This window comes from Vombatus ursinus, unplaced genomic scaffold, assembly GCF_900497805.2.
Source record: "Vombatus ursinus unplaced genomic scaffold, bare-nosed wombat genome assembly UNPS02014817.1, whole genome shotgun sequence".
Classification (NCBI taxonomy): Eukaryota; Metazoa; Chordata; class Mammalia; order Diprotodontia; family Vombatidae; genus Vombatus; species Vombatus ursinus.
This window is the reverse complement of record NW_020954595.1, coordinates 6,377,915-6,400,057: the sequence shown is the minus strand read 5'-3', so window position 1 is coordinate 6,400,057 and position 22,143 is coordinate 6,377,915. Positions and strand designations below refer to the sequence as shown.

Here is a 22,143-nt window from a genome sequence, read left to right as displayed (position 1 = left end):
GCACATCAGTTTTTCAAAATCCCTTTCATTTGTGAAGAAAAGTATAGTTTGAGGTGCATGTTCCCTTGGCTAAATTTATTGTAAAGGTTAAGGGTGGGGGGAGCAGGGCGGGGCAGGATGAGGGAGGCAGGATTGACTCGAAAGCAAAATGGCACCTTAAAGGTGGTCACTTCATGTAAGCCCTGATTTGACAGAGAAGGAAACTGAGGACAAAGCTCACGGCTGCCCTGTTGCTCAGCTTAGACACCAGCAGTAAGAGATTGCCCTTCGTCCATCCTCCTGTCCCTTAAACACGCCAGTAAAACTCTAGAAACCACAGGAGACATCAAATGATTGAGGAGACATTGGAGGAGGAGTCAAGGCACACCTCTTCCTTCTTTCTATTCAAGGTCCATTTTTTGGGCTTGATAATTTACCACCTGTTTTAATAAAGAAAAAAGGTGAAACATTTGCTCTATTTGATGGCTCACCGCTATCAACGAGAAAACAGTGTGCTCATTACAAAATTTCACCTCGCCAAACTGAAGGAATTAAGCGTTGCACCAATTCTGTTGTAATAGGGCATGATCCCTCTGTCAGATGGTAGCACTACCATTTTCTTAGTTCAGAACATCTCTTCTCGTTCCCCAGCCAGGACTAGAATAGAGGAGTCAGCTCACATTTCCCATCAAGGAAGCTGAGGCACGAGCTTAAGTAGCTTATCCCAGGACAAAGAATAGCTACAAGGGATAGCAGCCATCCCCAGGTAGCAAGAGAGAACGACCACCTTTAATTCATATCCGTTCAGAAAATTGACCCCATCTTCTGTGTGAACCAAACTCAGAAAGCAAGAAATTAGTTGCAGAAAAACGTTTTTCTTGCAAGGAAGAGAGTATTGTAAGAGCTTTGGGTGTGATATACCTGAGAAAAAAAGCTGAAATGGGTGGTCTAGAGATCTCAGAAATAAAATGAGCATTTAGTGTTAGAGCACCAGGCCTGGATTCAGAAACACTTGGATTCGAATCTTACCTTCAGTACTGATAAGTTGAGTCACCTTGGGCAGGTCCCTCACCTTCTCTGGGCCTCAGTTTTCTCATCTATAAAATGAGAAAGTTGAACCAGATAATCTCCAGGGTCCCTTCTAGCTGTAAATCTCTGAACCTATGAGTCTACAGACAAACCAGAAAACCTACCATGTTATAACCTCTTCACGTGTCTGTGCTTGGAAGTTGTTACACAGGCTTACGGGATGTCTTCATTTATCTCCCTCAGGACATAGGCCTGGCCTATATAAGTCACCTGGTGGAAAAAGGAGAGCATGACATGGCAGCCCGGTAAGGACACTCCTGGTGTCTCCTGCAGCTTCCTGGACACAGTCCCCATTCTGGTGTAGGGATAGACTAGAGACAATTTCTCACCTGCACTGGCAGGAATTTGGTCAGAAATTTGAAAAGGGAACTACTTGGGGAGAAAGGTTTCCAACAAGGAAAAGAAGACTCTTGGGTCACCATGTGTCATGTAACCATCGACTGTATTACCTTTGCCAAAGAGCTTACCCCAGTCAGAGGAAAAACTGTGTAAGATCTAATGAAATAGGAGATGAGTCCAGAGGGCGTGAATGGTCAGTACCACGGACAGCAGATGCCCCAGGGAAGCCTGGCTGCAGTCCTCCCTGTCCATGCTCAGTGGTTATTGGTCTTACGGAGATAATAAGGGGGTCCCGAGATCCAAGAGAAGCAGGAGGCCTGGGCTCTGCTCTTGAGACTTTATTTTAGGAACCCTGAAATTACTTGAAGTAAAACAAGTTTTTCTGAATATCTCCATTCTACAGGTAACTATTGATAGGGTTATGATTTTCTCAGGCCACTTCCAACATGCATCAAGTGGCTTAAACAAATAACTGTGGTTCAGGAATCACGTAATTGAATTCCTTCAAGTGGATCAGATAAATGGACTATATTGTGCATTTTCCCTTAAACATAGAAAAATTGAGTCAGTAGTACCATTGGCAAAGTGATATATAGATTTGTGGGTGTGTGGGTGTGTATGCATATACATGTACATGTATATGTGTATCTTTTTGTGGCTCCAAAAGTTTGAAAGGAGAACTACTTGGGTAATAAAGATTCCATGTATACGTGTGTGTATGTGTGAGCACACATATATATATATATATACACACACATATACATGTCTGTGTATAATATATGTATGTGAATATATGCAAATGTGATATATAGGTATAGAATTATATACATGTATATACATATACATTCATATACATATTTATATATACATTTATATTTATTTATAAACCTAAAATACATTAAAAGTAAGTGGATGATAACTATTTTTCAAACTGGGAAAATGCTGTTTTGCACATTTTCTGTATATTCTTTCACTCACTCATTATATTTCCCTCTATGATGTTTTCATTCCCAGCAAATGTCAGAAAGTTCTGGGGAAAAATGCAGCTCTCTGGGAATATGAAGTTTATAAATTTAAAGAAATAGGACAGCTTAAGGTATGTCAAATTAATTTCTATTCATCTACCTTGTATGCTGCATTCTACATAGAATTGGACATTTTTAGACCTGTAGTCTCTGACTAAAAGGGGAAGAGCTTGAACCTCCGTCCCCCTGGCCCTGAGGCTGGCCTCTCTCTACCACACTCACGGTGCTTCTGCTGCTCGCTCTGTGTATGACCCCGAGGAGCCGCCCACCCTAGTGCCCAGGCACGTCTCTCGGACCAGCGGTTCAGGGCCAGTGCTGATCTACACTGGGAAAGGGGATTTCCTAACCAATGAAATCACCAGAGACAGCTTGGTGAGACCTTCTCGAGCCCGTTCTCTAGGGGGGCCTTGCCGTATTGTTCTCTGCAGTGGGCCAGGGCAGCACTTGCTGTGTCATTTCTGCCTGCGTCTCCTCAGCATGGGTGGATTTCCCATGGGGCTGCATTCTATTAGAGGCAGTTCTGGAGAAGAGAGCCCACTTAACTGTCCGACACGACTTCCTCGTACCTCTGCCCAAAGGGAAGATCTTTGGCACCTTGTCCTCACCAGCTTTGCTCTGGGCTGTGTGCGCATGGTTCTGGCCGGCCTTCCGTGCTCATGGCCCATCTGTCATAGGTTGGAAGTTCTGCCAAGCTGTACGTGCTGATGACCAAGCCCTGAAGTCTGTTACCAGGTGTGGTCGGCTCCTCTCCATGCGTGCAGGAGAAGTGTCTTACACTTGAGCTATGGAGTTCTCTGCCCTTGCTCCCTCCTGCTACCAAAGTGTCGTAGAGACCGGGCTGGACACTGGACCAGTGAAAACCCTACTCAGCTTCCCAGGCTGTGATTCTCTCCTTCTGTTGGTCAAGGAAGAGACCAAAGAAACATATATTCTAGACTTGAATCCAACCTAAAATGAGAAGGGGATTGCCAGGGAAACCCTGGAAACATTGGGAGGAAGTGTCCACTGTGTCTTCAAGTTCATGACAGAGGAGAAGAAAGCCCGGCACAGAGGGATCTATACCTTGCAGTTTAGAAGGGCAGATCTCAAGTGTTCAGAAAAGGTCACTGTTGGAATAAGATCCCATGGCTTAATCATGTCAAGTCATCCCAAGAGAGAAGGAACTCTCTCACGAATGGAATTCTGAAGACAGAGCAACATTGCCACTCATGAAGAAAAGAGGTGATGTTCCAAAGAAATTGGTGTGGATGCATCGGGAACTCCTCAGGAATGTGAGGACAGCAGCAGGGGATGAGTATCACAGCATTGTGTGTGCAGAGTGGAAATCATGCCATCTGTGGATGTGGATGCACTGAAGGAATTAGGTTTGATTAGCCTGGAAGAGCAGAACAGGGAAATCATGGCTGTATCCAAGTGTTTGAGGCTCTTCTATGGAAGAAGGATGAGATTTGTCCTTGGTCCCTTGAGGGCAGAATGGGAAGCGGGAAATGGGACTTCAGGTGCAGACGTGGGCTCTGCAGAAGGCCTACAAACTTCAGTGGCTACTGTGTCCAACAGTGAGCTTTTGTGCAAAATCATGCGGAAAGGAAATGCCTCGGTTAGGTACAGGGGAAAGGGAGGCCAGGTAGGCAGCTGACGGCTTCACTGGTGGCCGGGCAGTGTCAGAGGCCCTGGGTAGCTGTCTAGGACTTCAGGTGACTCCCTTGTGGAACACCTTTGGGAAGAAGTGGGTGAAAATGCACAAGACACGGGGGCAAGATGGTAGCATCAGCTGATAGAAGCTCTGCTGTCCTCGGTGGGAGCGAGTGAATGCCAGTGGAAGAGGGGGAAGACCTTGGCTGCTTCCTGTACAGTTTTATTGTTAACAAAGGAACCCGGTATTGTTCCTGGGGATCGCTCCTCTGATTCTTTCCATCAGTGGATGTGTTAGGGTAACTGTTGGTAACTTGGAATTCAGTGCTGTCCACTAGCCCTTCTTTTCTTTTCCGTGGTATCTCCCCCTCTCTTCCTTCTCCTTCTTTCCTCCTTTCTGTCTCTGTCTGTCTCTGTCTCTCTCTCCCTCCTCCTCCTTCCTTCTTCCTCCCTCCCTCTCTCTCTCCCTCCCTTCCTCTCTCTTCTTCCTTCTCTCTTCCTCTTTCTCTCCTCTCTATCTTCCTCTTCCTCTCCTCCTCTCCCTCGTTCCTTTCTCACCCCCAACAGCCAGGAGTTGTCTTATGTCTATTTAAACTCAATAATCCAAAAAGGGCATATGAAGATCTTTCCAGAATATAGTGGAGCCATTTGATTTTCTTCAGGGTTGAAGGTGTTTTCATTCTAACAGGTTTTAGAAATGGCTTTCTTTAGAGTCATGCTGGTGGGAGTAGAATGCTGTCTTTTATCAGGATTTTTCCTGGTTCGGTGCCTTTGAGCCATCTCAGACACTGGCATCACATGTGTATGAGGCTTCATTTCGGTTCTGCCCAGGAAGGAGCCCAAGTCCATCTTCCCATGAAGTTTGGAAGTGCTTTTTAATGGAGGAGAGACATTTACTCATCCCTCTGTCCGTTGCCCTTTGGGTCAGCAGTTACTTGGAGGCTGTTCACACCACATTTGCACCATGCTGCATGACCACACGGCCTTAGGAGAAGAACATCGGGGTTAAAAACAGGGGCCTTTGTTACAAGAAGCATCCTAAGATCTTGGGACGTTTCCCAAAGGCAGTCCAGGCCGAGCCATCTGGCCCAGGGTCTTGTCCATCTTCAGGGCCTGTCCTCCGTTAGTGTGATGGTGGAAGAGCTCGTCTGGCCGTGTTTCCTGATCATGACGAGAGACAGTTGTCACCCCTGTGAGGCCCGGCTCTTTGGAGGGGTCACAGTTCTCTTCCCAGAGGTGACACCAATAGCACAGTGTCGTCTGTACGTGGTCCCAGCCACGGGACCCCCTGACACCTCCAGGGAAACACACGTCAAGAAAACCCACGGACACTTCCACTTCCTCCGGGCCTTGAGCTCTGAACTCAAAAAGTTAAATGTCATTTGTTGTGAAAAGTTGAACTTTGCTTCTGTTTGTTTTAATCCTGGTTTCCTTTCCCTTCCATCCTGTAGGCGATTAGCCCGTATTTGCCCAGAGGGGATCCCATTCTGAAGCCTCTCATCTACGAAATGATCCTACATGAGTTTCTGGAGAGTGACTACGAGGTACCAGAGCTTAACACGGTCCTACTCCCTTGTTTCCTCCTACAAAGACCTACCCTGCCTGACCGGGCAAACAGGACTCAGTGCTCCTCAGTTGTTTTCTGTGCCATCCTGAGAACTGAGCACGGTCTTGGTCTCTGGAGCCCAGGTAGCTCACCCAGAGTCTTGTCTAGTAAAAGCAGAGGTGAAACAGCCTCTGCAGCTATCTTAAATCGTTGGTGAGCGTGTGGGTAGGTGAACTGTCACCTCCTGGGAAGGTCGTTGCCTAATTTATGTGAAGAAATGTCCCGAGTTCAGCTAAGCTCCCTTCCCTTTGAAGGTTCCCCGGTGCGAGGTGAAGGCCGCCAGTAGAAAGGAGCACTTGGCCTGGGGGACCCTGTCCCTTGGCTCACAGCTTGATAAAGCCAGGGACTGAAGAGCGTGGTGGGGTGGGGTTTTCACAGCTACCAAGTCTAGCCCAAGTACTGGATTCACTGAAGAGAGTGAGCCTAGAGTGGAGGCGAGGGGGGTGGTAGAAGGTGATGAGGCCGCTGGAAAAGGGAGCAGGCCATGAAGGGCTTTGAATGCCAGGTGGAGGACTTTCCTCACCTAGGAACTACCTATGCTATGGAAATCACAGATCCTGTTCTGATCCCCTTCCCTAAGGACACGGTTAGGTGACCAAGGCCCTCAGCTTAGTAGGTGGATTCACATTCCAAGCCCTGACTCCAGGTCAGTCAGTCAGTCATTGAACACCTACTGTGTGGTAAGCACGAGGGATGCAAAGACAGGCGAAAGCCAGCCGCTGCCCCGGGGGGCCTCACAGTCTAGTAATTGTCCAGTGCTCTATCCACTGCACCCTGGCCCCAGCCTCATCTCCTAGCAGGTCAGTCTGCAGCCTGCAGGGATCCTTCTGAGCGGCAGAATGGGTCCTGTGTCTGCGAGTCAGACCCCTCTGCCCTCCGGCATCCCTACCACGGTCTCCTTCCTTCCTCAGCCTGTCTCTTCACAATCCTTTCTAGACTCAAAGTGCCCTTGCCTATGGGTAGGCTGAGTTCATGGCACCCCAATTCCTGCCTCCTTCACCACCTCTCTGGGCCTTCCCTTTTACCATCTCTTCATCTGAAAACTATGGGCTAGTCAGGACTTCTGGGCCTAGCCTTTTTACCAGACCCAACAGGCCACTGCCTGAAAAGATGAGGTCACCCCGGTGACCCTTCTGTCCACCCTCTCCAGTGTCCCCTTGGACCTGGGCAGGAGCTCGCACTGGGTGCAGGACAGCCGCCAGGCAGCGGTCAGACTGGTGGTAAAGTTGGTGGGGCTGTCAGGGCCTTCGTATTGTCTCCAGCCCTTCATCCAGACAGGGGCGGCCCTTCTCACTCCTGTCCAGCACCTAGTGGGCGCTGAGTTCTTGCAGATTCTGGGCCAGAGGGCTTTGCTGACCCCTGCAGACCATTCCCTGGCCAGCAGATTGCAGGAGCCACACCAGCAAGGAAGGTGCCAAGCGGGTCCTTTGGTGACATAGTTCTGTTCCAGCCCCTTAGTGTGCACCCCTGCCAGCTCCCCGGCCTGGTTGTCAGGCTGCTTTGGGAGGCCCAGGCTCCTGGGAGAGAGACCCTTGTTGGGTTAGGAGCTGCTCCGCAGCTTTTCTTCCTCTTTTCCCATAGGGCTTTGCAACGTTGATCCGAGAGTGGCCCGGTGACCTCTACAACAACTCAGTCATCGTGCAGGCTGTTCGGGACCACCTCAAGAAGGACCCGCAGAGCAGGACCTTGCTGCAAACACTGGCCGAGCTGTGAGGGCACACTTCCATCCTGACCAGGCCTCGTCTCCCTTTCCTCCTACTCCTAATTCAGCAGGCTCTTGAGGGTTTTTTGCAACTTACTTAAGAAAATGTCAGATTTTTTCTCCCTCCCATCTCTCATGTAGATATATTGATTTGGAACGACTACCCACTTAAATGTATAATTGCATGATCATTTTCTTTTCATACTTCACCAACATGATAAGTGTGAAGTTGAGGTCGGCAGTGAGTTTCCAGTTTTTCCTGCCTGGAGGAGTAAAGCTATTTTTAATTAGCTGCAAACCAGCCTCAGTTGTGCTGTGAGAAAATAGCACCTCTGGTTTATGATGAAAGAAGTGGGCCAGGGCTGCCATGAGGTCTAAAGGTCACTCACCCAGGCTGAGGTCACTGTCACACCTCCTCCAGGCGTAGCCCCTCCTGGCAGAAGGAGAAGCTGGCTTGTTCTGAACCTGGGGGTCTTCGAGTCCAGAGATGCACCCGTGGCCCATCAGAAATTACGTAAAAGCCCCACAAAGTGATGATTCAGCACAAGGATTAGGAAGGCCAGTTTTTTGTAGAAGGAAAGCAAAGGTTCAGAGTGAAAGAAGGCATCGAACCAATGTTGGAGCTGGTGTGGACCTTGGTGGTCACTCTGGCCTACCCCTTGTTTTTACCAGTGAAGACCGTGGGGTCCGTTGACTCCAGAGACCCCTCCTCCAAGGTCATTTCACTCAGACCTTCCGTCTTCATTCTCTGTTTCATGTCCACCATTAATGCCGGCCATTCCTAAGAACCATTTTGTTTCTAAATGGTCCCAGTTATTTTTGTGATACCTCTTTCTTCTTTGAAATTAGAATTCTAGATGACCTTTAACTTAAAGACATCTTATCTGTGCTGGGCCTCCTTCCCTTCTCTCCCTACACTCTCTCCCCTCATCAGTTCTGGGGTTTAATTTTCATCTCTCGCAGATGAGCCCAGATCCCTGTTTCGCATCTTAGCCTGGTTCCTGGGTTCCAGGCCCACGGCACCAGCTGCTTATTGGACTTCCAAAGTAGATGTCCCATAGATATCTCCAGCGTGACACATACAGAGCTGTGCTCGTTAGCTCCTCCACGCACCTCCAGGCTTCCAGGGCCTAGAGCTCAGAACCTCACCCATCGTCCTTCCCCCTCCCCCTCCCTCACCCCACACATCTCATCAGTTCCTAAATCTGGCCCAGCGGCCCCCTGCCTCAGGGTTCTCCCCGCCTCAACTCATCCTCTACTCAGCTGCCAGATTGACATCTGCTAGCCGATCATCTGCCAGCAGCAGATAGGGCTCCTGGCGCCAGACTGGCCTTACTGCTTCCGTGCCTTTGCCCTGGCTGTCCCTCATACCTGCAGCACCGTCCTTTTTTCCTTCTTCCTTTAAGAATCTCTTCTTTCCTTCAAAAATCAACTTAAATGCTAATTCTTCATGATGCCTTTCTTGACTATCCCCCACCAAAAGATTGGCCCTCCCTCATGCTTATTGTATGTACAGTTCTCAAAGCTTTACAGCTTGTACTGGTCACACACACGCACAGCACCCCCCCCCCCGATAGAACGCAGGCTTCCCGAAGGCAGGTGGCCTGGCCTGGCCTTCTTTGGATCCCCAGCACTCAGCATGGTGCCTGGCACATGGCTGGTGCTCGGGCAGTGTGTGGTGACTGACCGGCTGCCTGGCCTTTCGTTCATAGGTACACTTATGACAAAAGCTATAGCCAAGCTCTCCAGATCTACTTGACGCTGCGCCACAAAGATGTTTTTCAGCTGATTCACAAGCACAATCTCTTCAGCGCCATCCAAGATAAAATCGTGCTGCTCATGGACTTCGACTCAGAGGTGCGTATGTCCAGTCTGTTACCGCGACATGATCTTTGTCATCACACTTGGAGTAATTAGAAGGTGCATTTGTATGGGTAACCCCAGTACCTTGAGCATGCTGGGCGCCTGACGGAGGCCCCGCAAGTGCGCCTGATGGGGGCCCCCGTGAGTGTGCCTGGAGGAGGCCCTGAGAGTGCACCTGGCGGAGGCCCCGTGGGGCATCGGGTGCTTGATAAACATCAGGTGTTACAATGAGCTCTATGAAATGTTGTAGAACGTTTTCTGTGGGAGCATTTTAAATTCTTGGATTTTTCTTTTCTTCCAAAAGAGGAATGCCACCCAACTTACAGAAAATGAGTTGTGGGAGAAAACCACCTTGTCTTCCATTAGCCTCGCTTGTATTACATGGCCAGCAAGGTAGGGCAGTGGGTAGAGCCCTAGGCCTGAAATCAAGAAGCTCTGAGTAGAAATCCTGCCTCAGCCACTTACTAACTGTGTGACCCTGGGCCAGTCACTTCCTCTCCGTCTGCCTTAGTTTCCTTAACTATAAAATGGGGATGATGATAGCACTGACCTCCCAGGGTTGTTGTGAGCACCAAGTGACATAATGATTGTAAACTGCTTATTAGTAGAGTGCCTGGCACATAGTGGGCGCTAAATAAATGATGATGATGATGATGATGATGATGATAAATGATAAATTAACGATCAAGAGGTTATCATTTATTGTTGACATTATCATGACATAGAGGAGATTTGAGACAAACTTACCTTTGGGTCCGTCTGGTGTCTCTCGATTCTCTTAAAGTCCTTTTCTTTCCACTCTACACGTCCTTCGGATTCATTGCCAACATCTCCCCATTGTCTGGATGTGTCCCTCTGCTCCTGCCGAGTCCCCCACTTCTTTCCCAGCTTCTCTGTGATGTTAAATCTAAAGTGGTCACTGGGCCTGAATGGGGCTTGTCCTCACAGCTGACCGGCTGGGTCTGGACGGGCCTTTCCCAGCCTCTAATCCTCAGACCCCCATCCAAGGGAAGTCCAGCTCACGTAGGATCCAGCTGTAGAGCTGAGGGGACCCCGGGGGTCAGCCGGGCCAACCCCACTTACAGGGGAGGAAACTGAGGCCCAGAAAGAGGAAGTGGTTTGCCCAGGGTCATAAGCTGAGTGAGAAGTGGAATTGAAGCCCAGGCCCTTCCTGTCCTGGGCCTGGGCCTCTTCCTCTGCTGCAGTGGATTCTGAGAGGTGGTGCATTAGACAGGGTGTCCGAGGCCAGAGTGGTTGTACGTGGCAGATGTCAGGGAGAGAAGCTTCTTTGGGTGGTGGGGGGCAGCCACACTTCACCAGTGGGTCCGACCGGGAAAGCAAAACCAGAAACTGAGCGCCATCGAGAGGTGCCCGTGGCGATGCAGAAGAGGCTCCGTTCTCGCCGTCAGCCAGGCTGGGACCTCAGACTGGCCCAGAGTTCTGTGTAGATGTTGCTGCATTTCCTTCCCACCGTCCTCCTGTGGGTAGTTAGAGACTGACAAAGTCCCACAGAGTCGGGGGGCCGTTTCTCCGCCATTCTCGCGGCCAGGCACGCGCTAACTCGAACTCCCTCTGCCTGCAGATGCCAGCTGCTAAGCAGTGTGTCTCTTTCTGCGTTTCAGAAAGCTGTTGACATGCTTTTGGACAATGAAGACAAGATTTCCGTGAGTGTTTTCCGAATGTTTTGCACGTCGGCTCCTGCCCAGAGCTGCGGGGCACGGGGATGCTGGGCCTGCGGGGACACCCCACACTTCATCCCTGCCTGTTGGCTCATATGTCCTTGTTCACACGTCATCATTTTCATTTTTCTTCAGATAAAAAAGGTCGTGGAGGAACTAGAAAACAGGCCGGAATTGCAGCACGTGGTGAGTTCCGCTCCCTTTCCTTTCTCTCTGCCCCTTCCGTGGCATTTGTCCTTCGAGGAGTTAATGCTTTTGCTTTCAGATGAGTCCTCAGCCAGACGAGCCTTGGCTTCCCGGGTCAGGGGCCCCGGTACAGGAGAAAGCGGGCACGTGCCTGTATGTTCACACACAGCTGGCATCGCAGCAGAGGAAGAGATTTCTGTTCATGCTCGTTTGGCATCCCTCGCAGGGCCGTCAATGAGATGATTTCCCGTGTGGTTCTTTCTCTCCTCACTTAATTACAGTCTGCATCAGATCTCCAGCCAGTATTCTTCCCTAGGCCATACGAGCCCTGTGTCTCACACACTGGCTAAGCAAAGCCTGACTTCAGGAGAGGAGAGGATTGCCCTCACCCCCACAGCCCCATGCCAGCCCCATGCTTATGTCCTCACGTTCAGGCTGTCTCTAGCCATCCCTGGTGTGAGGTCTCTGTAGGTCCCCGTGGGTCCTCAGCTTTCCAATGTGCATTGAGCCCTATTCACTCTCCTTTTTTATCATTTCTGGCTACTATGGCCAGCAGCGAGGCTCGGCCTTTGGGCAGTGAGGGCACGCAACATCTTCTCAGGGTGCAAGAGGAAGCATAGGCAGGACAGCTCAGAGCAGCTCGACTTGGGCTCTTCTGTGCTCCAGGGCCCTGGCGATGGAGCCATCCTGACATCAGGAAATCGTGCGGTCATGGCTCAGCTTTGACATTAATACATGGTGGAGCCTTTTTAAAAATTTCAGAGTAACATGCCATTGGCCCTGATTCTGCTAAGAGCAGGGTGCGAGTGTCAGAGAGGGGAAAGGGTGGAGGGCCTGGAAAACAGTCTGAAAAGCCCCATGGGCTGCCTGCATGCCTGCTGGCAAGGCTGGCACTGTCTGCACCTGCTGGCCTTGGGGTGGCCAGCCCAAGGGAGTCCAGGGGTGGGGGGCTTTGCAGCCGTTCCCACTAAGCAGAGCCACAAACCTTGTTTAGGGGAGAGGCGTCACATGGCAATGCTTTTCAGGCCTTCTCCCTGACTGTGTGAAGCCGTCATCTGAAGGCTTCTCAGTCCCTACTGGGGGCAGTGGGGAATTACCCGTGAGCATCTTGATTCTGAAATAGCCACAGGCCAAGGCGGGAACTCGGCTCTTGTCATAGGACCATATAGCTCAGGAGCAGGAAGGGGCTTCAGACGCCATCTGGTCGAATCCCCCGTTTTGCAGATGAGGAAACTGAGTCTCAGCCAGGTTCAGTGACTTTCCCAGTGTCACCCAGCTAGTAAATGCCAGGTCAGGATTTGAACCCAGGCCTTCTGACCCCAAGCCCAGCCCTTGAGTTTCTAATAATCTCAATGTGCCTCCCACTTTGAAAGGGAAACCTTCTCTATCCTCTCTGTGACCAGGCCCTTGGGACCCCTGGGTCACGGCCAGGTTTTTGAAAGGTGCTTTGTCCATGTCTTTCTGATGAAGCTACCTGGGCAGTGGGAGAAGGGAAGGCTAGTGTGGACTGGCTTCCCCACTTCCCCATTTTAATCTGGATGCCCTTGTCCTCTGTTTCTTCCAGTATCTGCACAAGCTTTTCAAGAGAGACCATCATAAGGGCCAGCGCTTCCATGAGAAGCAGATCAGCCTTTATGCCGAATACGATCGCCCCAACTTGCTGCCATTTCTCCGAGATAGCACCCACTGTCCCCTGGAAAAGGTGAGCAGCCACCTCCCTGCAGTTCATGTGTGGTCACAGTGCCTCTCTTCCCTGCCCACCATGCTCCTGGGGCAGGAGCTTCTCCTGGGGGTGAGTGTTTAGATGGGGAGCCTGACCCTCAGTTTGTCGGGACGAGGAGGAGCGACTCTGGGCCTTCTTGATGACTGAACCCCTGTAGTGAGTGGGGTTATTTGGGGCTTGGGTACAAAGTTAGGGTCCAGAGCCTCAAACCGAAGGAGTCATCGGACATTCAGGGGGACAGGCCAAGCTTGGAAATCAACCTTGTGGTAAGGATCTGGGGAAAAATAGACCCAATAATTAGGAAGCAAAGTCAAAATCAGATTGCAAATCCCAAGTCAGTAGCCCAGGATACAGCATCATATTTGCTCAACTAAAGTAAAAAATTCAGAAAGTCCTTTCTTCCTCCCTCCCTCCCTTCCTCCCTGCCTCCCTCCCTCCCTTCTTCCCTTCCTTCCTTCCTTCTTTCCTCAGCTACTACTTGAGTGCCAGGTACATTCAAGGTCCTATACACTGGGGAGAGAACATTGAAAACTGAATCTGCTCTCTCCAGTCACCAGTGATCTCTTAATTTCCAAATCTAGTGACTTTGTCTCAGTCTTTATCCTTCTTAGCTTCTCTGCAGCCTTGGGCTCTGTCACACCTACTTCCCCTGGGTTTGATAGTATCATCTCTAGGTTTTCATGACATTTCTCCCTCCTGGTTTTCCTCCTGCCTGGCTGACTGCTGCTTTGCTGCATCTTCACCCGAATCATGCCTACTAACTGGGGTGACTCACAGCCTTTCCTGGGCCCTCCTTTCTTTTCCTTTTATACTGTTTTGCTTAGTAATCTTATCAGTTTCCATGGATTCAGTTGTCATCTCTGTGTCAGTGATTCTTACGTTTATCTAGCCCTAACTTCTCTCCTAGTCTCCAGTCTGTGGTTCCATCTTGTTCTTGGACAGCTATCACTGGATATCCCATAGATGTCTTAAATTCAGCAAGTTCAAAATGAAGTTGATTTTCTTTCCCCCAGTCCCTCCCCTCTTCCTACTTTCCTGTTACTCTGGGTGGCGCCACCATCCTCCCAGTCTGCCATATTGCTCATAAGTAGAATCCTGATGTGTAAGACACATATACTCGAGTATATCTGTAATTTCATTGTTGTGGAGCCTCTCCACTCAACCAGCAAGCCCGTGGGATTCTTGTCCACACCCTTGGTAGAGATCAGAGACACACAGAACACCTTTCTCATAAAAGCAGTCTTTCTCATTCTTGCTGTGAGCATTATGTTAGAGGCTGGGTGAGAAGGTTGGCCATTTTCTTGAGTCTTAAGAGCTTGGGTTCTTCCGATGTGCTGAACCAGACTTTTTCCTCCCAGGCTCTGACATTGTCACTTCAGGTGTGCTTTGTGATGTCCAGAGGCACAGTAGGCCAGACTCCAGCATCCAGGGGCTGCGAGTTAGAAGCCCTGCCCCTCGGAAGTTCAGACCAGACTCAGGTTCCTCATGCAAAGTTGTGCTGTGTGGAGAGAATATTCAGAAGAGAATCCAGCAGGCATTATAAATGGGTCAGGAGACTGTTTCATTATATGGAGTTGTGAAATTCACATTGTTAAAACTCCTTCAAGGGACTTTCGCATTGTAAATCATGGAGACTTTCTTTGTTAGAATAAGTTGCTATTATCTCCTGAGGAAGGGAGGTATTGCTTGAAAGATGGACGTCCTCATTGTTTTTAACTTAGGGATGAGGCACATTTATACTTACTTAAGCCCCTGTTGTGGTTTTCAAGGAGACTGATGACTTATTAGCTCACAGTTCATTTGTCAGTCTTTTTTCTTACTCCAAAAAGAAATTCCATTTGTACATTACCATATTTTGAAGCCAACAGTAGTAACATATTTATTTGGAAAGTGAAAAATCCATTTTATATCTCAACCAACTAATGGCATCTATGGCTCAGGCCATTAGACACCAGGCTGAGCAAACACAGATCAAGCCTAGGCCCATTCCGGCTTTGCTTGTGATGAGTCTTGCCCATCGTAATATTGAAAATAGCTTCCCCCAAACTTAGAAAGCCAGGGTAGAATGGGTAATTTGTCAGCCCAGGACTCCAAGCGAGATCCCAGGCTCCAGCCAACCACCTTTTATCCGACAGAGAGAAAGACACCAAAAGCTGAAGATGGCGCACACATTGGCATGCAGAAGGGAAGCCTTTGGGGGCCAGTTGTTGGCTTAAGGCAAAAATCCCACAGAAATTGGGCCATTTTCACACCGTGTCTGTTGGGAGAAGGGAGAGACCAATTTTTTAATTTCTGGAAAGTCATCATCCAAAGAAGGAGGGTCTCAGCAGCCCTGTGAACACCCACAAACACCCACACACTCGGTGGTAACCCAACTTGAGAACTTTGCTGACGGTTTCGCCTCAGCAGCCCCATCAGCACCTGGTGGCTTAAAGTTGGCTTTTCACAACAGCCAACCTCTTAATTCAAGGTGTGGGGGATGTGGGCCTTCGCTGGGAAGCCACTCACAGGTCGATACTTGTAAAGGGGTCAGCAGGGAGGATAACTGAATTAGAAGGTGAGAATCGCTTAAACATTCAGACCGGCCTTGTGCTGGGTCACTTCATATCTGCCGATGTAAATTGCCCACCCAGTTGTAAAGTTATATTCTAGAGCACCGGCATCTCCTTCATCAAAAGCCTTATGGAAACATTCAAGCCTCGAGCTGGAGGTCACAAATCATTAGCCCCCTTAAATCACAGCATGAAAAGCTCTTAAGCTATTTCTCAATTTTTCAGCTGCCTTTTGAAAGGAGGCCTAAAGTTTAAAGGAAATTACAGTCTGTGCAGTTATTGAAAATATGTCCTCCCGCCCCCTCACCCCAAAAAGTGTAGGATCAGGAGGGGAGAAATGATGTGTCAGGTTTCAAAAGGGACCTCCTGAGTTTTCCCCTTCATCTGCTCTAATACGGGTGTTATGAGAGAGAACAGATAGATGTCTTAAGAGCCGACTTTCTTCAGTTCGGGGCCAAAAGCAGGAGTTTAAACTTTTGTGCTTTGGCAAAGGTGTGCCTCTGAGTAATCAAAGAATTCCCTAGATTGGAATTCCCAAGGGGTCCACCGGAAAATGCCGCGGAGCTTGAGCTCCTGGTTAATTTAAGCAAAAAGCAAAAAAAAAACAAAACAAAAAAACTTTAGTCCTCCAGGGAAGAGTGATTTATCCTCGTGTGTTCTGTATCCACTGGTGCAGCCCACGTTCCGCCTGTCCATCCACAGCCCCCGAAAGCCGCGCTGGCTGGAAAGCCATCCCGCTTTGTCAGGCTGTGGCCAGCCTGGGGTGGGGCTTCCCTGAGCTTAGCCAGGCTGGTCCTCAGTGAGAGACGTGCCCGCTGGCACGGCGCCCACGCTCCCGGCTCGGTGGACTGTGGGCAGAGCCTTCAAGGCCCCGAGATCACGGCCGCAGCACAGAGGCACACCAGCAGGATTGCAGCGGCCGAAGCCGAGGAAGGACGGACCAGGTGACCAGGCCCGGCCGGTGCATTGCCGAGTGTCTGTAGCCTGCTGCTGTTCTAAATGCAGCCGTTGGTGTTTGTGAATTGAGAGACAAGAACCAGAAGGGCGCTGTCTTCGGGCCTTTCCCTGTCTTCTCTCTCTGTTAATTTCTTTTCTGTCTCCCGTCCCCTTTTTTTCCCTGGGAAAGGAGAAAGCTTGTGTTCTGTTCTCAGAAGGCCGTCTCCTCGGCTCCCCTCTAGGGGGAGCGCTGCGTCCCGTTCTGTCCCGCATCTCCTCGGCTCCCCTCTAGGGGGAGCGCTGCGGCCCGTTCTGTTCCTCTCTGCCCCGCGTCTCCTCGGCTCCCCTCTAGGGGGAGCGCTGCGGCCCATTCTGTTCCTCTCTGTCCCACATCTCCTCGGCTCCCCTCTAGGGGGAGCGCTGCGGCCCGTGAATGAGCCGGATCCAGGATGGTGAAATGTGGCTCCGCGCTTCCTTCCCATGTACTCGGGGAAATCCTGGCCCTGGAAGTGTTTTCTGCACGCGCTTCCTCAGGCCACGTTGTGGACGGCCCGTGGGGAGCCTTCCTTCCTTAGCCTGCGAATAAGAACGGAAGGATCGCGCTGCTGGGTATAAGAGCACTGGGAGTTCTTGGCTGGAAGGCGCCCCAGAAGGCGGGCGCGTGCATGGCCTGGGAGGCCCCACGCAGACCCTGCCTCTCTCCCCTGTCCCCTCCGGGTCCGGGGGCCTCGCTCGCTGTCACTCCCCCGTCAGGAAGGGCGTCTTCCCAGCGGAGGCGGCAGGGACCTCTCAGCTGCCAGACCTGGGGGCTTTTTCTCAGCCCCCCCCCCCCGGCCTCCCTGCCTCCTTGGACCCCGGCGGTCACTCCTCGACGCTGCTCTCGCCAGGTTTTCTCCCTCCGATTTCTCCCCATTCCTCTCTGATGGCTGCTTCTCAGTCTCCCCCAGACCATGCCGTCTCACCGTGGGTGTCCCCAGGGTGCTGTCCTGGGCCCCCCCTCCTCTCCCTCTGTCCTACGTCCCTTGGTGATCTCATCCATCCCCGTGGATTTAATGACTGTCTCGATACCGACGGCTCTCAGATCTACCTTTCTCGCCCCGGACTCTGCCACCTCCAGCCTCACGTCTCCATCTGCCTTTCAGACTCCTCGAACTGGAGGCCCAGGAGACATCTTCAGTTCAACACGTCCAGAAGAGGGTTCATTTTCTTTCCCCCAAACCCTCCCCTGCCCTACTTCGCCTGGTAGTGTAGCCCTTGAGGCTCAAGGATCCCTCGCTATCTCTTAGCCCCCAAACCCGAGCAGTGTCCAAGGCCTGTCCATCTCTCGAATGTGCCCGACGTTGCCCTGCCCTGCCGCAGACCCTCATCACCTGGTGCCCGGGCCACGGCAATAGCCGCTGGTGGTCTGCCCGCCTCGAGGCTCTCCCCGCTCCCCGCTCCGGTCCGTTCTCCATTCAGCCACTAAGGTGATTTTCTTAAAGCTCAGGTCTAATCGCGCCACCCCCTCCCTGCTCAGTGAACTCCAGGGGCCACTGCGAAGTGTTCTGTTTGGCATTCAAAGCCTTTCATGACCCACCCCCTCCTCTCTTTACACCTTACGCCCCATCTTAGGCTCTTCAATCCGGTGACGTTGGCCTCCCGGCTGGTCCGACTCTCACCTCCAGGCATTTTCTCTGTCTGTCCTCCACGCTTGGAAGGCCTCTCTCCTCGTCTCCAGCTCCTGGCTTCCCGGAGCCAGCTGGCTTCCCGGCTTCCAACTGAAGCCCCACTTCCTGCAGGAAGTACGGTGTGTCCCCCCCTTCTTCATTCCAGGGCCTGCCTTCTGTTGATTATTTCCTTTCTAGCCTGTGTAGGGCTGGTTTGTACATATCTGTTTGCTCCTTGTCTCCCCCGTTGGATCGTGAGCTCCTTGAGGGCAGGGACTGTCTTTTGCCTCTTTTTTGTGTCCCCTGTGCTTAGCACAGTGCCAGACACATACGTAGTAAGCGCTTAACAAATGTTTATTGACTGATGGACGGGATCTTAATCTTGGAAAATGGCTGGTGCCTTTAAAAATTATTCTTTGAGTCTGTTTGGATTTGTTTCCCTGGTCTGTGCATTTGTCAAAAAGGGTTAGAAGTGGTAAAAAGCTCTAATTTGTTGTCCAGTACAAAAAAATATTTCAGCTGGCTTGTACTTTTAGAAATGCAAATTAATAGGGAATAGAACGGGCTCTGAAGAAGGTGTTTGAATAATAAACACAGTGCTTAGCCCTGAAGAGCAGCTCCTCCATTATTGACTTCCTAAGGGGCTAAGGCTCATCCTTGAGCACAGTGCCATGTCGCTGCCCTCCAGGGCATCGCTTCTGAATGCTCAGAATCTGCAAGCCCAAATTTTAAATGGTTACTCGCTGCAGGAATGTGTATCCGGCCATAAGGAATGGGGAAGGAGAAGGTAGCTCCCAGATGGTACAGAATCAAGTCTTGACCAAAGGAAAAGAGTTGGCAAGAGAGAACCAGGGGCATGTTGGTGGGGGGGGCGGCCTCGGGCTATTACTCCATGGCCTCCTACGCTGCATCATTCATCCAAACTGATGTCTTTGCTCTGTAGAACGGAGCAGTGGACCTCATCTTCCCAGGACCTCGGCTTAAGCCCCACCTTGCATGCTTCGTAGCTCTGCGACCCTGAGCAAGTTGGTCAGCGTCTCTGAGCTCTTCAGCTGAAGGTGAAGAGGGCTGAACTTCTGGGTCCCTTCTGCCTTGCGTGATATTCCTTCTCTGGCTCCTTTTCTGGATCTTCTTCCCTCTCCTAACCCCAGACTAGAGCTGTTCCCCAAAGCTCACTTACTGGCCTTCCCTTCAGACTCTAAATTCTCAGCAGGCTCCTGCATTCTCAGCCCTTTCACTGACCCTTCTATCTCTGCGTGTGAAGCCCAGGTTTTTCTCTCCAACCCTGACCTCTCTCCTGAGCTCCATTTCTGTATCTCCAGCTGTGGAAAGAGCATTTAGGATCATAGAATGTCAGAGCTAGCAGGGTCCCTACAGATCATCTGTGCCAATCCCCTTCTTTTTACAAGTGCTGCAGAGGCCCAGAGAGGGGAGGTGACTTACCTAAGACCACCCAGCTGGTTTTATGGCACTTCTACTGAATCTCCTGCTCTTTCCTCAGGTTCACCATGTCTAAAACACGCCCCATCATCTTTCCACCCAAACCGACTCCATCCCCGATTGAAGCTTCATTCCTCTCTCTGTACCCCTGCCCAATACTGTCCAGTCTCCATGTCCTTTCACAGATTTTCAGACTTTCAGAGGTGGAAGGGATCTCACTTCCTTCATAATGGCTCCTGTCCGTATCATCCTTTTTCACGGCCATCATGCTGGTCCAGGCCTCTACGATGCCAGCACTTCCAAACAGGTCTTCTTGTCCTCACTGTCTCCTGTGTGGTGCTGCCTCATTAGCTTCCTTCGGACACTGTCATCATGTTGCTTCTTTTTTTCTTTGAAGTCTCCCAATCCCGAGGTCATCAAGACCAGGCTCCCTGAGGTCCTGGGACCAGCCTGCTCGCCTTTCTCTTGAGGCTGGTCTCCTTTGACACATGCCTTCCTTGCTTCCTCTCTGGACTGACGCTTCTGCTTTTTCTCCCTCCGGCATCTCCTCCCTTCCTCGCAGAGGACAGAACACTTGTTTGGGCTCCATGCTTCAGGGCCAGGGCCCTTCCCTAACCATTCTCCCATCACCCGTGGTGATGACTCTTTCCTTTGATCTCTGAATGCAGTGACTCATGGGACGGCTTGGTGGAGACCGTCCTTTCTTGTTATTTGCTCTCTGTGTCTGTGCCTTTCGTCACTTAGAATGGTGCTCTTGGGACGCAGTGGGACACAGTACGGCTAGCTTTGGTTTAAAAAAACATGATTTTCTAAATTTCCATCGTGCCATTTTGAAAGCAGCATCTTCTTAGCTGATTGAGGGTCTCCCCTCTCGAGGGTGGCCTTTTCAGCCTTCTTTGGTCTTTGAAGCACGATCCAGGTCTCACTGTTTGTATTTGTGTTAAGCATTTCTGCCCACAATGACCTCCTGTAAATCTGCACAGAGACTTTTTGTCGAGTTTCATGCCAGCCAAGTAGCTTCAGTAGGTTAGATGACCAAGGCCCATTAGAGAAAAAGGAAAGGCAATTATTAACTTCCAACCCAAGTTATAATATTTCAATCATGCCCCCATTTCCCAAAGAAGTACTACTGAGCCAAACTAGAGAAGTGCACGGCTGCTGGCATCCTCGGTTTCTGCTTCTTTTCATTCCTCCCACCTCTTCGTGGCACTGACATCTTGGACTCTTAGCCCAAAACAGTCTGCATCGTCCATAGACAAATCTCCTGTTTTTATCCATAAAGAAAATGCTTTCACCTGAGCAATTGTTTGAGTCTTTAGAGGGAAACCTGATCTCATATCCTCAGTCTTTCTACTTTGACCCATAATGTCCTCTGCCTTCTGGCAGATGCTTGAACAGATTTCTCCTCCCAGCACATTCTGATGTTTAGAGAAGGTTGAGAAAGATGCTAAATAGTGTAGCTGTTTTCCCCCAGTGATGCAGAGGAAAGTTTGCGTGGGTTGTCTTGTTTAGTTTTTTAATATAAGCTCCTGACTATTTGTCAGTTAAATGATGAAAGACATAGGTCCCCTTCTAGGAGACGGAGCCCAGCGCCTGGGCCAGGAAGCCAGAACAGTTTTATCATTTTTGCTAATTCTAAAATGACTGTCAGTGAACACTGAGGGCACTTTGAAATCTGTTAGGATGTACCTGGTGTGGCAGAGCTTCCTAAAGACTTAAACCAGGGAGGCTTCCCCAGGGTGAGCCACGAAGGGCCTGCTGCGGCTGGTGTAGCACGGGCCTAGAAACAGGCTGAAGAGCCACGTGTGGCCCAGGGGCCGTCTCAGCCACGTGTGGTGGGCTCATCCTCACGAGGGTCACTCCTGGCTGATGGAGTTTTTCCAGCCACCTCCAACTCATGCAGCAGTCCACTGAGACTTCAGGGGCTCGCACCCTGCACTGGGGGCTGAGCTCCCTGGACCATTGAAGTCACAGATCCTTGAGTCACCAGACAGCTCTGGTGCTGCTCAGGGCCCTGGCATCACCTTTTCTTTTTTTCTGCTCTAACTTAGGCTCTTGAGATCTGCCAACAGAGGAACTTTGTGGAAGAGACTGTCTATCTCCTGAGTAAGTAACGTCCTTCATTGGGATCAGATCTAATGTAGCCTCCAGACTCCATAAACTGAGGGATCCTGGGACCAGCCCATGTACACGGCTGCCTTACGATCATGTTCCAAAAACTCACCGCACCCACTACCATCAGACAGAAGAACACCGTTGTGTTCTCCCCTCCCCTTCCCGAGCCCTTCCTGGCCCTTTGACATCAGCACCTGCCTGGGGCCCACACGAGTCACAGCTTCATGGAAAGGATGAAATGATCCTCTTGGAAACCAGATCAAGACAGAAAAAGGAGCAAAGTCAACATAGCCCGAATCTCAGGGTGACCAAAAGCTTCACAGAAATTTCTTCTGGCCTCATGTTTGATGTAGAATGCTGGATTCGGGGTTAGATGATCTATCCTGACCTGTGAGGTCTTGTGCAAGTGGCACCTCTTCTCTGGCCTCAGTTTCCTCTCTGTAAAGTGGGGGCCTCTGAGGGTCCCTCCAAGCTCAATGTCAGTGGTCCTCGAGTTCTTTGGAACAGACGGACGCACGAGTGTCGACTTTTGTGGCATCGGAACCTTCATTTTTCAAAAACACGGTCTCAGCCGGGGCCATTTGATTCCCAAGTATATTCTTCGTTGAACGTAGATTTTTTTTTATAATCA

At 50.5% G+C, this 22,143-nt stretch overlaps 1 protein-coding gene across 1 annotated transcript in view; it reads left to right on the top strand.

Annotated features, from left to right (window-relative positions):
- Nucleotides 1-22,143, top strand: part of VPS41 (VPS41, HOPS complex subunit) — a 191,603-nt gene that overhangs the window by 144,045 nt on the left and 25,415 nt on the right. Inside the window, exons 15-23 of the mRNA XM_027835943.1 lie at nucleotides 1,252-1,313; nucleotides 2,422-2,503; nucleotides 5,516-5,608; nucleotides 7,252-7,379; nucleotides 9,085-9,229; nucleotides 10,858-10,899; nucleotides 11,050-11,100; nucleotides 12,665-12,802; nucleotides 21,449-21,503. Coding sequence (XP_027691744.1) covers nucleotides 1,252-1,313; nucleotides 2,422-2,503; nucleotides 5,516-5,608; nucleotides 7,252-7,379; nucleotides 9,085-9,229; nucleotides 10,858-10,899; nucleotides 11,050-11,100; nucleotides 12,665-12,802; nucleotides 21,449-21,503 — 796 coding nt within the window. The remainder of the gene's footprint in view (nucleotides 1-1,251; nucleotides 1,314-2,421; nucleotides 2,504-5,515; nucleotides 5,609-7,251; nucleotides 7,380-9,084; nucleotides 9,230-10,857; nucleotides 10,900-11,049; nucleotides 11,101-12,664; nucleotides 12,803-21,448; nucleotides 21,504-22,143) is intronic.